This window comes from Bos grunniens, chromosome 15, assembly GCF_055505025.1.
Source record: "Bos grunniens cultivar Pamir isolate PY7600 chromosome 15, Bosgru_T2T1.0, whole genome shotgun sequence".
In the NCBI taxonomy this organism is placed as follows: Eukaryota; Metazoa; Chordata; class Mammalia; order Artiodactyla; family Bovidae; genus Bos; species Bos grunniens.
The window spans coordinates 22,252,823-22,268,238 of record NC_141179.1 but is presented as its reverse complement, the minus strand read 5'-3'; the positions used below and the strand labels follow the sequence as shown (position 1 = coordinate 22,268,238).

The window sequence follows — 15,416 nt, the reverse complement described above, 5'->3', positions numbered from 1 at the left end:
TATGCCTCCCAATGTAGGAGACAAAGGAGACATGGGTTCAGTCCCTGGGTTAGGAAGATCCCCTGGAGGAGGAAATGGCAACCTACTCTAGTATTCCTGCCTGGAGAATCCCATGGACAGAGGAGCCTGGCGGACTGCAGTTCGTGGGGTTGCAAAGAGTTGGACATGACTGAGCGACTGAGCACACGTGCAGGCAAAAGTAAATTCTGTACTATGTTAGGACATGATATAGGATAAAGAAAAGTAGAGCAAAGAGAGGCTGATGAACAAGGTAAAGAGGGTGGCAGAGTAAGACAGGCTTGTCAGGATAGTCATTGAAGTGACATTTGAACAAAGACATGAAGAAGACAAGGGAGTCAGGCATAGACCAGCGTTTCTTAAACTCAGTGCTACTGACATTTGGGGATGGATGACCTTTTGTTGTGGGGCTGTCCTATCCACTGTAGGCTGTTAAGGGGCATCCGTGGCCTCTAGCCACTAGTTAATAGTCAGTAGCACCAGCTCCTCTGAGTCAGACCATCAAAAGTGTCTTCAGAGGTTGCCAAATGTCCTGTCAGGAATAAAATTGCTTCTGTTGGGAGCTACTGCCTTAGAGGAACGAGCATTGCAGGTAGAACCCTTAAGATCACTGTCCCTGGAGTGTCTGAAGAACAGCAAGGAGGAAAATGTGGTTGGAGGTAAATGAATGAGGGGAAGAGTAGAAAGTGACAGAGTGAGACACAAAGGGGACCTGACTTCTTAATTTTTACCCTAGTGAACTGAGAGAACACAGCAGGGCTTTGAGCAATCCCAACTTTTATTTTCAAAGGATGATTATGACTACTGTGCTGAGAATAGACTGAAGAGAGACGAGCTTGGGCTCGGAGATGAGTTAGTAGGTCTGATGGTAGTCCAAGCAAGAGATGCCTTATCAGGTTGGCAGCAGTGCAAGTGATGAGAAGTGATCAATTATAGATATACTTGAATGTACAATTTGTGAAGGATGAGTTTCTGAAGAATTTCCTGATGGATTGGTTGTGGGGTGTATGTAACAGAGACGTTTGGCCTGAAGAGAAGACTTTGGCTTTAAAAATCAGAACACAGTTGCCATCAGTGGAGATGGGGAACCCTTTAAGTGGAGCAGCTTTGGAAAGAAGGTTGGCTTTGGGCACGTTGAGTCTGAGCTACTTATAAGACATTCCCCTGGAGATGGTTAGTGTGGGTGTTAGTCACTCAGTCGTGTCTGACCCTTTGTAACCCTATGGACTGTAGCCAGCCAGGCTTCTCTCTCCATGGAATTCTCCAGGCAAGACTACTGGAGTGAGTTACCATTTCCTTCTTCGGGAGATCTTTCTGACCCAGGGATTGAACCTGGGTCTCCTGCATTGCAGGCAGATTCTTTACTGACTGAGCCACCAGGGAAGCCCAGATGGTTAGTAAGCAGTTGGATATATGAGCTGAGATAGAGTTGGGTTGAGGGTGAATAAAAAATTTGAGAGTTGTTGACATATAGATGAGATTTAGATGACATATAGATCTCATTTAGATGAGGTTTAAAGTAAGAAGACTGGATGAGATCCCCAAGGGGAGTGAATATAGAAGAGGACAGGACTGAATCCCGTCCCTTGAACATTAAGAGGCCAGGGAGAGGAGGAAGTATCAGCAAAGGAGACTGAGAAGGAACAGTCAGAGAAGGAGCAGGAAAACTAGAGGCGGCCAGTGTCCTGGGACTCAAGTAAAGAAGGTAGATCGAATTGGAGAAAGTGATCAAGTGTGTCAAATGCTGCTATTAGGTGAGGACAGAGCGTTGACTGTTTTCTGAGATTTGTGCTAGACTGTAACAATTTTGTAGGAGAAGGCAATGGCACCCTACTCCAGTACTCTTGCCTGGAAAATCCCATGGATGGAGGAGCCTGGTAGGCTGCAGTCCATGAGGTTGTGGAGAGTCAGACACGACTGAGCGGCTTCACTTTCACTTTTCACTTTCATGCACTGGAGAAGGAAATGGCAACCCACTCCAGTGTTCTTGCCTGGAGAATCCCAGGGACGGCGGAGCCTGGTGGGCTGCCGTCTATGGGGTTGCACAGAGTCAGACACAACTGAAGCGACTTAGCAGCAGCAGCAGTAACAATTTTGTAGGAGAAGGTGATGGCACCCCACTCCAGTACTCTTGCCTGGAAAATCCCATGGATGGAGGAGCCTAGTAGGCTGCAGTCCATGGGGTCGCGAAGAGTCGGACATGACTGAGCGACTTCACTTTCCCTTTTCACTTTCATGCATTGGAGAAGGAAATGGCAACCCACTCCAGTGTTCTTGCCTGGAGAATCCCAGGGACGGGGGAGCCTGGTGGGCTGCTGTCTATGGGGTCGCACAGAGTTGGACACGACTGACGTGACTTAGCAGCAGCAGCAGCAACACTTTTGTAATCTGGATGACCAACGTCACTATCACCATCAACTGCCACAAGATAAATCAGTAACTAATGGAGATTTAATTACAGGGAGATGTATATGGACTATTTCCTTAGCATTTAGGTGATAAAGAATCTAGTCTCAATTCTACCACTACAAATAGCTGTATGGTTTGGAGCAAACTGCTTAATCTACCTTTAAATACAAATGTGACTAAAAATATGTAGGCTACCAAGATTGCTCGGTGGCTTGAATGAGACTATGTATGTGTGTGTGTGTATACACACATATATATGCCTTGAAAATGTATGAAATTTTATATACATAAGGAAAAAAAGATATGCTCATTTATAACTCAATGAATTGACCTTTAATGGAAGAATAGAAGATAGTCTTTTTAACATCGTAGATTCAAATTTTATATTTTAATAGTTAAAAAGCTGAGATAATATTGTTATAAAAGTACTTAATAAGTATTAAGAATGCCATTGTCAAACTTGCGCAGAAAAGAGCATACAGTAAGTTTGGGTAAACAAGCTACCACTTGGGCATCTAAATGTAGTCTTTAAGTCACAGCAAGTTTTATAGATGGAATTCTGCTTATTTATTGATAATATGTTAATGGGACATGAATGAACTGTGGAGCCATATTTGCAATCCCCATGAGCCAGGTCCCCCCTGTCTGCCCTGTAGAACATAGGGTTTAAAAAATACTGTCATATGTGGTTTGAGAAGCAGCCTGAATGTCAAGGCAATGTGCCATCTAGGGAGGCAAGAAACACCTGCATAGGTCATTCACGGAGGCATTTAATCTGTGAAGGAGTCAATTTTAAAACCATGTGCTACCCAGAGAACTTTGCTCAGTGTTACGTGGCAGCCTGGATGGGCAGGGAGCTTAGGGGAGAATGGATTCATGTATATGTATGGCTAAGTCGCTCTGTGTGCACCCAAGACTACCACAACATTGTCAATCAGCTATGCTCCAATATAAAATAGAAAGTGTAAACAAAAAGCACAAACAAAAACAAAACCACGGGCTACACAAGTTAAAGTCAGTTACCTCCTCCGACGACTCTGGCTCCAAGTGGGGCTCATGCTTTCTTACAATGAGTTTAGAGAGAAGGTCTCTTCCTCTTTCAGAGATGGGCTGCTCTCCCAGCAGAAGAGCACTTATGCTTTGGCCAAGTTTACTGTCCTGGGAAACTGTGGACATTCGCAGAGTGATAGAGAATGCTTCCCTGAAATAGGCCTTCAGCCCCTGGTCGGGAAAAGTGAGAGCGGCAGATCAGTCTGGCATCTAGGAAATGGCAGGTGAAGCTTTAAAATTACAGTTGAAAGAGAAATGGGGCTTGAGATGGACCATCTTTACTCGCCCGCTTGTAATTCTGGTGAGGTTCAAATACTGTCAATGAAATATCCACAGGAAGGGGTGATGCTGTTCTCAGAGGAAGGCCACTTCTCTCCAGAATTCTTAGAGAGCTGTATGCATTTTTCATATGCTGCCATTGGAAATTTGTTTGGGAAAATCTTAGCCAGGCAGTAGGAACCAAGGGCCACCGGTGGGACTTAAGTAGATCCGAAATATTTCAAAGCTTATAGCATTTACTATCTTGGGGAATGGGTGTGAGTCATAAAGTAAAAGAAGCAAAAATCCCTCTGCATGTTATAAATACCTTGTAAAATGACCTCAGAAAGGCAGGGTTGGAGTCCTGGTGGAGGTCATCGGCAGCGATGTGGGCCAGACAGTGGATCAACAGCAGAACAAAGCTTCCCACCGACGCCAAACACTCTCTCCCAACAAACAGTGTGTTTTCAGCTCTCTGAGTGGAGAAAATACCCAAACATGGGTATGTCAACCTCAGGGAATATTTCCACTGCCTCTCTCTTTTTCTAGTTTTATCTGATCTAAAACAACTTTGGGAATCATAAAGTTAGAGACTCTCTGGGTTAAGTGCAAATTTATTGAAGGGAAGATTCAGAGGGCAAGGGAAAATTGTTTTAGCTTAACTGTCTGAATAAGTCATTTTCTCCATCATCTCCCATCTTTTTTTTTGCTACGCCTGGCTTACAGAAATACAGAAAACAAACTTGCAAATTCAGAGAAAACCTATTCATGTATCTCTGTTTATTTATTTATTTTTAATCCATGAACTCCAAGTACTGTTTCCTTACTCAGTGGTCCTCAGACTTAGTGTGAATAAGGATCATTTGGGCGTGATTCTATTTTGGGGACCCATCCCAGGATTTGTGGTTCTGTGGGCTTTAGGTGGACTTGCCATTTCCATCTTACCAAACTCCCCAGGTGATTGATAGACGAGGGTCCAAGGACCACAGTTTGAGAAGCATTGTCTTATGGAGCTCTCAGATTTTCTTTGTCTTTCATGCCTTTTTTGTAATCAAGTTCTCAAATCTCTTGTCTTGCCTAATTGATTTGAAATTATTCCTTGTTAATTCTCTTAAGAGGTGATAGGTTGGCATGGAAAAACCTTAGATAATTTGGAATCAGATAGTCTGAGATCAGTTTCTGGAATTAGCTGCAGGTGTCAGCACAGATGCATGGTTAAAAAATGAGTTTGGTGTAAAATTCATCTGGACTTGAGTTTTGACTCTTGGCACATTGTGATCTTGGGCAAGTAACTTGGCCTCTCTGGGACTCAATTTCCTAATGCATAAAATGGAAACAATAGGAGTACCCTTCCCCAACCCTTGGGGTTAGGTGGCTATAAATTATAAATGAGATAATGCCAAGTTCCTGGCACATGACACTCCATGACTCCTGAGTTTGTGTCCCCATCAGTAAGATGGGAGTCAAGATTGCTTACTTCATAGATGCTTTGAGGATCAAGTGAAATAATACCTGGAGAATATCATACATGGGTAATTTTTGGTCTTATTAAATCCCCTAACAACTTGCCATGAAATTAAAAGATGCTTACTCCTTAGAAGGAAAGTTATGACCAACCTAGATAGCATATTCAAAAGCAGAGACATTACTTTGCCAACAAAGGTCCGTCTAGTCAAGGCTATGGTTTTTCCTGTGGTCATGTATGGATGTGAGAGTTGGACTGTGAAGAAAGCTGAGCACCGAAGAATTGATGCGTTTGAACTGTGGTGTTGGAGAAGACTCTTGAGAGTCCCTTGGACTGTAAGGAGATCCAACCAGTCCATCCTGAAGGAGATCAGCCCTGGGATTTCTTTGGAAGGAATGATGCTAAAGCTGAAACTCCAGTACTTTGGCCACCTCATGCGAAGAGCTGACTCATTGGAAAAGACTCTGATTCTGGGAGGGATTGGGGGCAGGAGGAGAAGGGGACGACAGAGGGTGAGATGGCTGGATGGCGTCACCGACTCGATGGACGTGAGTCTGAGTGAACCCCGGGAGTTGGTGATGGACAGGGAGGCCTGGCGTGCTGCGATTCATGGGGTCGCAAAGAGTCGAACACGACTGAGCGACTGAACTGAACTGAACTGAACAACTTGCTATCCAAGTACAAGCCACTTGCTTGTCTTCTAACCTTGGTTAGCAGTCCCCTCTCACAATCACTGTTTTCTGTCATAGTGTTTAAGGTCCATATACACCAGCTGAGCGGACCACCATGGCACTGCCAGTCTACATGTTGGAGGAACTACCAGGACAGGAACCATTTAGATCCTTCTCCATAGAAAGATGCTGACTGTGCAGGATTTCCTGAGCTTGGAACCATGCCTCTTACGGGAAACACCAGTCTGGAACCACTGGCTTCGATATGGACAGATTCATTAATGGGCACAAAGCCATTGTGATTCTCTGGGCACAAGCCAGGACATAGCCATTTCACTAATTAGAGAAAGCTCTTACATGGGGACATTTATTATGCCTTAGCCAGATGACTTATTACCTAGAGGGAGTAAAACATCTGAGAACTTAGAGAGAAAAATATTCTATAACATTTGTTCTTTTTTGCTCCTGTCTTTACTAAACCTAGAATTTGACAAACCTCACACCTGGGATTGGGAATTTGAAATACCTGATAGAAGAAGGAACCTTGGAAGGCATTGTCTGAGGCTCCCATGGCAGGAAGACGAGAAGCAATCTGCAGGGTGATTTTTGGAGCCTGAAAAGAATAAAAACAAATACAAACGAAACCTATCCCTCTGCTAAAACATTCTCATAGCACCAACCAATAATGGGAAGTAAATGAACAGGGGTATCAATTTAAATTATAACAGGATAAGTGGATTCAGTGTAGACTACAGGAAAGTGGAAGGAGTATTTATTAACTTGGTGATGGAAATTTATGCTAACTACAAGGTTTGATTTGCCACTTTTCTAAACAGAGGTTCAGTAGCAATTAGGCATGAAGGCTCTTGGGCCAGGATGCCTGCCTTCTAACCCTTTTGGTTGTGTGTTCTTGGAAAAGTTTCCTCACCCATTCGGTATCTTCTTCCCCTAACTTTAAAATGAGAAAAAAAAAATAGTATCTATGCCATTTGGATTTTGTGAAGATTAAGTGAGTTAATTCAGACAGATTAATATAACAGTGAAATGGCAGCCGACTCCAGTACTTTTGCCTGGGAAATCCCATGGACAGAGGAGTCTGGTGGAATACAGTCTGCGGAGTCTCAGAAGAGTTGGATGTGACTGAGCATGCGTATGCATGTGCAATAGAACATTTTGTGTCATGTAAGTCATTCACTTTGAGTATCAGTTATTTCACCTACAAAAAAATTCCATTGTCAAAAAAACATTCCACTGTCTCATAGAATCAGAATTCAGGTTACTAGGTGTAAACAAAACAAAGTATACAAAGTTGCTTTCTACATTATAAAGTCCATACAGACTTCATGTTAAAGACAATGAATGTTGAAGCAGTGGTGGGATCTCTCAAATCAGAGGAGAGTCTGTTCTCTGCCTGTATTCTTCTTCCCATTATCCTATCATTTGAGAGATTAGGCTTTCAATTGGTAAAATGATTCACTCAGAAGAGAGACTTAGAATGTTCTCTGTCCCCGGTGCTTCAGCCTAAGGAATATCTACTACCTCAAAGCCTCCTTCCTGGTGACCCTGCCCTTCTAAACTCCATGGATGACTGCTCTACAGAGACCAGAACCAGACTCACCTGAAGCTGGGGGCTGAGGAGGTGTAGGATGGACAGGCCATGTTGGTAAACCACGAACTCCCTGGCAGAGAGGTCTGTGGACGGCACAGGTATCAGCTCTTCCTTCTGCATTATCTGAGGTTTGGGGAGATCTTGCAAAGAGCTTTTGAGGGCTGCAGACAGTAAGACTTCACTGACTATTCTGTGCAGTAACAATACACTAATTAAACAACAACGACACAATTCAACTTAGGAAAAGGTGTATTTGGATCTATCCATCCAGCCATCCGTCCATCCATCCTCCTGTGCTAAAGCCTCCTATATGTACATTGTGGCTCAGGCCCTCTGCCAGTCTTCATGGAAAAGAAACTTGAGTCCCAGTCATTAGGAACAAAGGCACCAGAACAACAGAGTGAGGGTCCAGAAAAGATGGCAACGCATTTTCTTCTATTTCATAGGGTTGTTTGGAGCATTAAAATGTAATGTACTCAGAACAGTGTCTGGTACCCAGTAAGCACTCAGTAAATGTTAATTGTATTAACAGTCTCACTTCCCCACAAAACTGTCTCTATTGAGCCTTGGGTCTTAAAACATTTTCTATTTTCTTTTTATTCTTGAGAGGACAATTAAAAAAAAAAAAGACTTGAGTAGCATGGTATAGGAAAGAATGCTGAACAAGCATTCTGGAACCAGAACCCCCAGAGGTTGCAAAGAGCTTTTGAGGGCTGCAGACAGTAAGACTTCACTGACTATTCTGTGCAGTAACAGAGGTTCTGGTCCAGGTTTGCTAAGACTCTGGGAAAGTCACTTAACCACTTTGAGTATCAGTTATCTCATCTATAAAAAAATTCCACTGTTAAAAAAATATTCCACTGTCTCATAGAATCAGAATTTGGGTTACCATGTGTAAACAAGACAATGTATACAAATTGCTTTCTACATTATAAAGTCAGTATAGACTTCATTATAAAGACAATGAATGATGAAGCAGTGGTGGGACCCCTCAAAGGAAGGCTCACTCTCTGCCTGTACTCTTCTTAGTTTACCCCAAGGGGAGGCAGAATTAATACTGAGAATGATCAAGTTCTGGGGACAGCAAATTCTGTAAAGGGTCAAAAAGTAAATATTTTAGGCTTTTACAACCAAGAGACAAGATTGGGGTTCACATTTAGTGTTCCCGATCATCACGGTAGAAGTGTGGCTTTATTCCCTTACAAAACCTTCCCTTGCTTCTCTGACACGGAGATCTGCCCTCCTGAGCACTCACTGAAATTGCTGCCTTCATCTCCCTTGCAGCACTGCCTTTAGAATGTTGGATAATTTTTCATGTGGGGAAGAGGTTAAGAACACAGACTCGGGGGTGAGACTCTGAGCTTGAATTCCAGCTGAACTCCTCATTAGCAATATGATTTTTGACTGTTTACTTGACCTATTCAGAAGCTTCAGTTTCCTTATCTATGAAATGGCTAGCACCACGTACTTGGCTGGGTTGTTGTAAAGATTTAATGAGTTAACAGAACCAAAGATTTAGAATACCACAGGGTATATTGTAAAGCACTCTGTAGAAATATTATGCTTTTGACATTTTCCCTAATCCCTGGAGAAGGGATAGGCTACCCACTCCAGTATTCTCGGGTTTCCCTTGTGGCTCAGCTGGTAAAGAATCGCCTGCAATGCGGGAGACCTGGGTTCAATCCCTGGGTTGGGAAGATCCCCTGGAGAAGGGAAAGGCTACCCACTCCAGTATTCTGGTCTAGAGAATTCCATGGACTGTATAGTCCATGGGGTCGCAAAGAGTCGGACATGACTGAGCCACTTTGGCTTTCACTTTCTAATCATTTAAAAATATAAAACCATTCTAAGCTTATGGACCACATGAAAACAGATAGCAAGCTGGAGTTGGCCTGTGGGCAATGGTTTGCTGACGTGAAGTCAGATTCGAAGATGTTTTTGGAACTGTGCGTACTAGTGGCCTGCATCACAGTCAGCTGAAAGACATACACTCATTTCCCGTTAATCCTCTCCCACCTGGGATGTAGGTGAGTTGAAACAGACTCGAGTCTTCAGTTCAGATAGGCCAGCCATGTTCCCTTTCCAGTTTCAAGGGGGTGGCTTTGGTAAAGTAATCTGGAGTCCCTTTCTGGGGCAAGGTCTTCTTTCTCTCTGTCTCCTCCATCTCCGTGTATCTCACATTCTTCCATTAACTGCTTGTAACACATGACTGGGACAGAATCTCAAGATTTAGATTCAGTGTTTAGTGGGTAGATAGAGGGCCTTTAGGAATTCCCTTTGGGGAAATGGCCAAGTTTTTAATTACAGTGGGACTTTTGATTTCTATTCATTATTCCTCATATGGAAAATTCCTTGGATCTTAGGATGGGGGTGGGGAGAAAGGGATGATTGGTAAGTTGGGATTCTGGTACTTCTGGTCCTGCGGGTTATACCACTGAACACCTTCAGTGTGTCATGGTAATTATAAACCAGGGCCCCCAGGGGAAGGAGGTCACCTGGTTTGTGATGCACCTGTCCTTGCAGTTCAGCTTCATCCTTGTGAGCTTGGGACCTGATGTCTACTTTCCTCAGGGCAGAGAAGAGTGGTGAGGCCCATATAAAGTCAACTTTATCTGCATCTGAACAGAGGAGAAGAAAGTAGCTATTGTGAGTAAGGGCAGAGGACTGTGGCCAAAGTCAAAAAGAGCATCGGGTGTGACAGGGGGCTCTACAGTGGCCTCCATGCACCCCTATGTGTATCCGTGCCCTTGGGTTATCTCCTCCCCTTGAGTGTTGGTTGGATTTACTGATTTACTCCTAATGAATAGAATATGGCAAAAGTGATGAGATCTGGATGCAAAAAGGCTGTTGTTTCAATTTTTTGGGGGGCCTCTCTCACTTGCTCTGAAGGAAACCAGTTGCCATGTTGTGAATGCCTTATGAAGTCCTTGTGGCAAGGAACTGATGTCTCTGGACACAAGTCAGTGAGGACTTGAGTTCTGCCAACAGCCATGAGAGTGAACTCGGACTGTGAAGTCAAACCTGGAGATGATGGCAGCCTGGCCTGATCCCTTGATGGAGCTGGTATGAGACCCTGAACCAGAGGCCACTAGCAAAGCTTCTTGACCCACAGAAAAACTGTGAGATAATGTTCACTGTTTCAAGCCACACAACTTTGGGGCAGTTTGTTTCACAGCAATGTATAAATAATACATTGAGTTTCTTTTAGGTCTTAAAGAACCTGCCATCGCTACACTCTTACGGAGCTCGAAGCTCTAACTGTAGTGTAAGCGCTTTATGACACATGATCAGGACTGGCAGCAAAAGGAAATGCTGGCCCCATAATCCACCTCACCTGTTCCTGGTCCCCTGTCCTCCAGTCCTAGACCGTGGCCTTGATCTCCCACTAGCGCTGCAGTGAGGCTCTTCAGGAAGGGAATCAGCAGGGGGCAGGCAGCAGCCTGGTCCCTGGGAGAAGTGGTGATGGTTCCATAAAACCTGTCTCCAGGGTAATTCTCCAAACATACAGGGGTCCCTGAGGCAACAATCTAGGATGAAACAGTCAGAAGCGAGTCCTGTGCTTGGCTCCATATGGTTTCTCTGGAGCTTCTCTCTGTTGGGGAGCCTACAACAAAAGTTGGACACACACATCTCCTTGGCCAAGGCCAGAGGTCAGTACCTGGATGTGCAAGAGTTGGAGGCGGCTCAGCTCCCGCTGGTACTGCAGCTGACCAAGGGCCCTATCCAGGGCGCTCTGCCGCTCCCTCACCACCTTCTGAAGCTCATCGGAGAGATGCTGGACCACCTAGGACACAGGAAGTGAAGTGCTCTGAGTAGAAGGGAGAGTCTTTCTCTTTCTCCCTGCTCCCCTCCCAGCCCACCGCTGAAGAGCCACATCTGATGTCACAGGTGAACGTGCTGTCTCACGCGATCCCCTGGTCAGCCTCTGAGTCTCACCTTCCTGGAGCGGCTCCAGACCTGTGGGCTTTGATCCCTGCTGCACTGTAGCCGCATCTCCTCCTCCTGGGCCCACAGCCGGCCTGCCGCTTGCCTGAGCTTTTCTGCCGCCTGCCCTAAACTCTGCAGGACTTGCTGCAGGCCCAGCATCACCTGTGCCTCCTGCTCCCACTCCTCTCTGTCTGCTGCAAGGGGCAGAGAGAAGAGCCACGTGGCAGCGCCTCCCTCTGGAGGGAGGGAGGAGAAGGAAAGACACGGTGGTTTATTGGAGCCCAGGGAAGGAACCTGCAGGGTCAGAGCCGGGTACTGGCTGGATACCTGGGAGGCCCAGAAGCACATGAGAGGGCAGGAGGGACCCCGGCTGGGGACCTGGGGTTGGTGACACCCCTCCCGGGAGGCTTTGCTCCGATCGAGGATCGGCGCCCCACCTTGAGCGAGCAGGTCCCGCTCTCTCTGGCCGCTCAGGGCTCCGGCTCTCCTCTGGGTCTCCTGCAGGCAGCGGGCCTCCAGGGCTGCGCAGGCCTCCTCAGCGGCCCTCAGCTGAGAGAGGGGGAGATGAGGGGCACAGAGCGATGGGTCCAGGAGGGGAAGGCAGGAGTTGGGGGCTGGGCCAGCTCCCCTCCCCCCTGACCCCCCTCCCCGCCAATCCTGCTGAGACACTTAGGAAAGAAAAGTGAAAGTGAAGTCGCTCAGTCTATCCGACTCTTTGCAACCCCATGGACTGTAGCCCGCCAGGCTCCTCCATCCATGGGATTCTCCAGGCAAGAATACTGGAGTGGGTTGCCACTCCCTTCTCCAGGGGATCTTCCCTATTCAGGGATCGAACCCCGGTCTCCCGCATTGAGGGCAGAAGCTTTACCATCTGAGCCACCAAAAGCCCCAAAGTCTGGGCTTGGAGCTGGGGACATTTTTTGCCCTGAGATGGATTCCATTTCTGCAGTTGGCTGGAGAAAAGGGCTCCCCACTTCTAGGAGAAACCCGTATGGTCTGGGGCCGGGAGGAGGGGACTCTGGGCTCACCTGCAGCCCCGGGTTTTCGCCGGGCGTGGAGAGCAGCCCCCGGCTCACGGTGTCCAGCTGTTCCGCCAGCCGAACCTCTTCCTGCTCCTGGCTGCGCCAGTACTGCTCCCGCGCTCTCAGCTCCTTCTCCAGGGTGTCCAGCTACAACGTTCAGCTTGTTTAGGGCCCGGACACTTTCTCTCCTCCCAGCCTGGGGTCTGGCTTTAGACCCCTCAAAGCCTCTTAAGCCTTGGCCTTCCCCACTCCTCTGGGCATCCATGACTAAGCTTGGTGAGGCAGTTGCTTCCGTGGGAGATGGAAAAATAATCACCATGCACCTTCTGCAAGCTCCCAGGCCTTCCGTCCCTATTTCTAACACCTAGACTCTCCCAGGTCACTGTCCCCTGCCCACCTGTCTCCTGGGGAGCCAGGGATGGGCAGGAGGCAGCGGGAAACTGTTCTCGGATGCTTGTATTGCCCCTTCATGCTCGTCTGTGACCCTGGGAGTCGGGGCTAGCATTAAATTTCTTGGCTTCTAACCAGAATCTTTTATGACTTGTCCATCTTTGTTTCTGAAAGTGTAACTAGGTTGAGAATGCATGGGAGGACCCTAAATAATTTTCATTTCAGTGGAGAACCTGCCAAAGGCTGAATTACTGCAGGGACCTCCTGCTCTAGTCTGGCCCTGCTCCCATCTGTTCTCTGCACTGCTGCCAGAGGGAACTTTCTAGAATGCTGACTATACGTACACATGTGCGAGTGTGCTAAGTCACCTCAGTCGTGTCTGACTCTTTGTGACCATATGGACTATAGCCCGCCAGGCTCCTCTGTCCATGGGAATCTCCAGGCAAGAATACTGGAGTGAGTTGTCATGCCCTCTTCCAGGGGATCTTCCCAACCCAGGGACTGAACCCACATCTCTTATGTCTCCTGCATTGGCAGGCGGGTTCTTTACTACCAGTGCCAGCTGGGAAGCCCCATATATACACATATCAAGCATAAAAATGTCTGGAAGGAGGTGTGCCAACCTGTTAACAGTGGCTGCATTTGGAGGGAGAGACGGGAGGAGAAGTGTGTAGTGTCTGGACAGAGGAGCAAACTGGGGGGAGGGAGTTGTTGATGGCAGATGGAGTGAGAGGAACTGGGAGCAGGAAGCGCTTTCATCTTTATTTGGATACTTTAAACAATGTATTAATAGTAGGTTTCTGAGTAATTTGTTTTCCTTTTGTGTTGTCCCCAAATTTCCAAATTTAACGGCCTTGAAAACATGCATGTCTGATCATTTCACTTGGATTCTGATCATATCAACTTCAAATCTTTCACTGGCTTTCAAGCTAAATCACATTTCTTGGCTTCAGCCAAGCACCCAAGGCTGCTTATGCTTCGTTTCCTGCCTTCCCCATTGGCCTCACCTGCTGCCTTTGCCCCTCTGCCTTCCTCATTCTCCTGGAACACTCATGGTCTCACACCTGCTGCCTTTACTCTTGCTGGTCCCTGAGGCCCTTCTCTGAGTCCTTCTTCAGGTTTCAGCAGGGCTGCCCCTTGGGGAGCCTTCCTAGAACTCTCACCCTGTGATTTAGATGCCCCTCCTCTGTGCTCCCTTCACACCCTTGTGAACCATGGCCATGGCTGGCACCTATGGCTGCCCAGTGCCCCGTCTAGCTGCCTGCTTCTCAGCACCTAACACAGTGCCTGGGACACAGGAGGTTCTTGATGTGTATTTGCTGAGTGAACGAAGAAATAGGGTAAATGCCTCCTACATACCAGACCAGGGTCTCTCACTCCCCGGGGTAAGGCCTCCAGCACCTGGACAATGGGCACCACAACCCCAGTGGAAGGGTCCATTTGAGCGCCAATGACGGGACCAGGTTCCCCAGTCAAGGGGTCTATGGCTTGTGCCCCAATTGCAATTGGGATCAGACCTGTGGAATGCCAAGCCCACCACTGGTTTCTGGAACCAGAGATGGGGAAAGAAGGCAGGGGTAGTCATGGGAAGAAGGAAATATGGCTGTGAGGGAGCTAAAGGAGCCCCAGGAAACATGTTGATCCTTTGAGGGGCTCCGAGCTGGATTAGAGGGTTTCCTGGAAGCCACAGGTCCCTGAGGGTGAGGGGGGAGTGGGGTTTCTGAAGTGCTCATCTTTGAATTTTCTCAGTGGGGGGTAAGTGATCTGTGGTCCCAGGGTTCTAGAATCTCTGAGCTCCTCTACTTTGGGTCTCAGCAGCCCTGGTGGTAGCATCAGAATGACCACATTCCTTGGCTCATGAGGGAGCAGGCTGCAGGCACCCCCTCCCAAGCTTTACAGGGTCTTCAGTCACATTCCCCCAGGGCTTTCAGAGACCCCCAGGTTCCCTCCTACCTTTGCTGTCTGCATCTTCCATCGAACCTGCCACGGGTGTGGCATGGCCAGCATCCCTGTCACTCTCCATGCCCAGGATGGGCACCATGAGCCCTGAGCCCTCAGGGTCTGGGATCTCCATCCCATACAGGGCAGGGACCCACAGTGCTGTCCCTGGATAGCGCATCACCCCTAAAACAAGGCGGGGGACACAGGGGCAGGAGGTGAGGGCAGAGGGCCACACCAAGGTTCGAGGGGCTGTGTCTCTGTCCATCCCTGCTAAGACTGCCTCTGTTTGCCCACCTTAGCATTTTGAATTCATCAAGGAAGGACTGAATACTTAAAAACAAGGCAGGAGGTCTTTGGGAGGAGCTGAGAACAATTTCTAGGCTAGGCTGAAAAGGTGGAAGGCAGGGGACAGATTTTCTTGAAACACCTACATGTGCCAAAATCTAAGCTCAGAACTCCATATAAAATGTATTTTATTTGGTACTACAATTAAATCTCTAAAGGATGTACTATTTTAATCCTCATTTTAAAGATGCTGTAAACAGAGGCAGAGGGAGGTTTAGTAACTTGCCCAAGGTAAAAGAGGTTATAAACGGTGGGGCAGGTCTTCAAACTCAAGTCAGTTCCGATCCCAAAGCCTGGTTCTTTTCTGACAC

The 15,416-nt window shown here is 47.1% G+C and overlaps 1 protein-coding gene across 1 annotated transcript in view; it reads right to left on the bottom strand.

Moving 5' to 3' along the window:
• Nucleotides 1-15,416, bottom strand: part of LOC147357415 (uncharacterized) — a 78,322-nt gene that overhangs the window by 2,451 nt on the left and 60,455 nt on the right. The window contains 11 exon segments of the mRNA XM_086341937.1: nucleotides 3,451-3,648; nucleotides 4,064-4,210; nucleotides 6,398-6,484; nucleotides 7,490-7,641; nucleotides 10,815-11,007; nucleotides 11,139-11,264; nucleotides 11,417-11,601; nucleotides 11,845-11,956; nucleotides 12,436-12,576; nucleotides 14,179-14,336; nucleotides 14,773-14,943. Coding sequence (XP_086198063.1) covers nucleotides 3,451-3,648; nucleotides 4,064-4,210; nucleotides 6,398-6,484; nucleotides 7,490-7,641; nucleotides 10,815-11,007; nucleotides 11,139-11,264; nucleotides 11,417-11,601; nucleotides 11,845-11,956; nucleotides 12,436-12,576; nucleotides 14,179-14,336; nucleotides 14,773-14,943 — 1,670 coding nt within the window.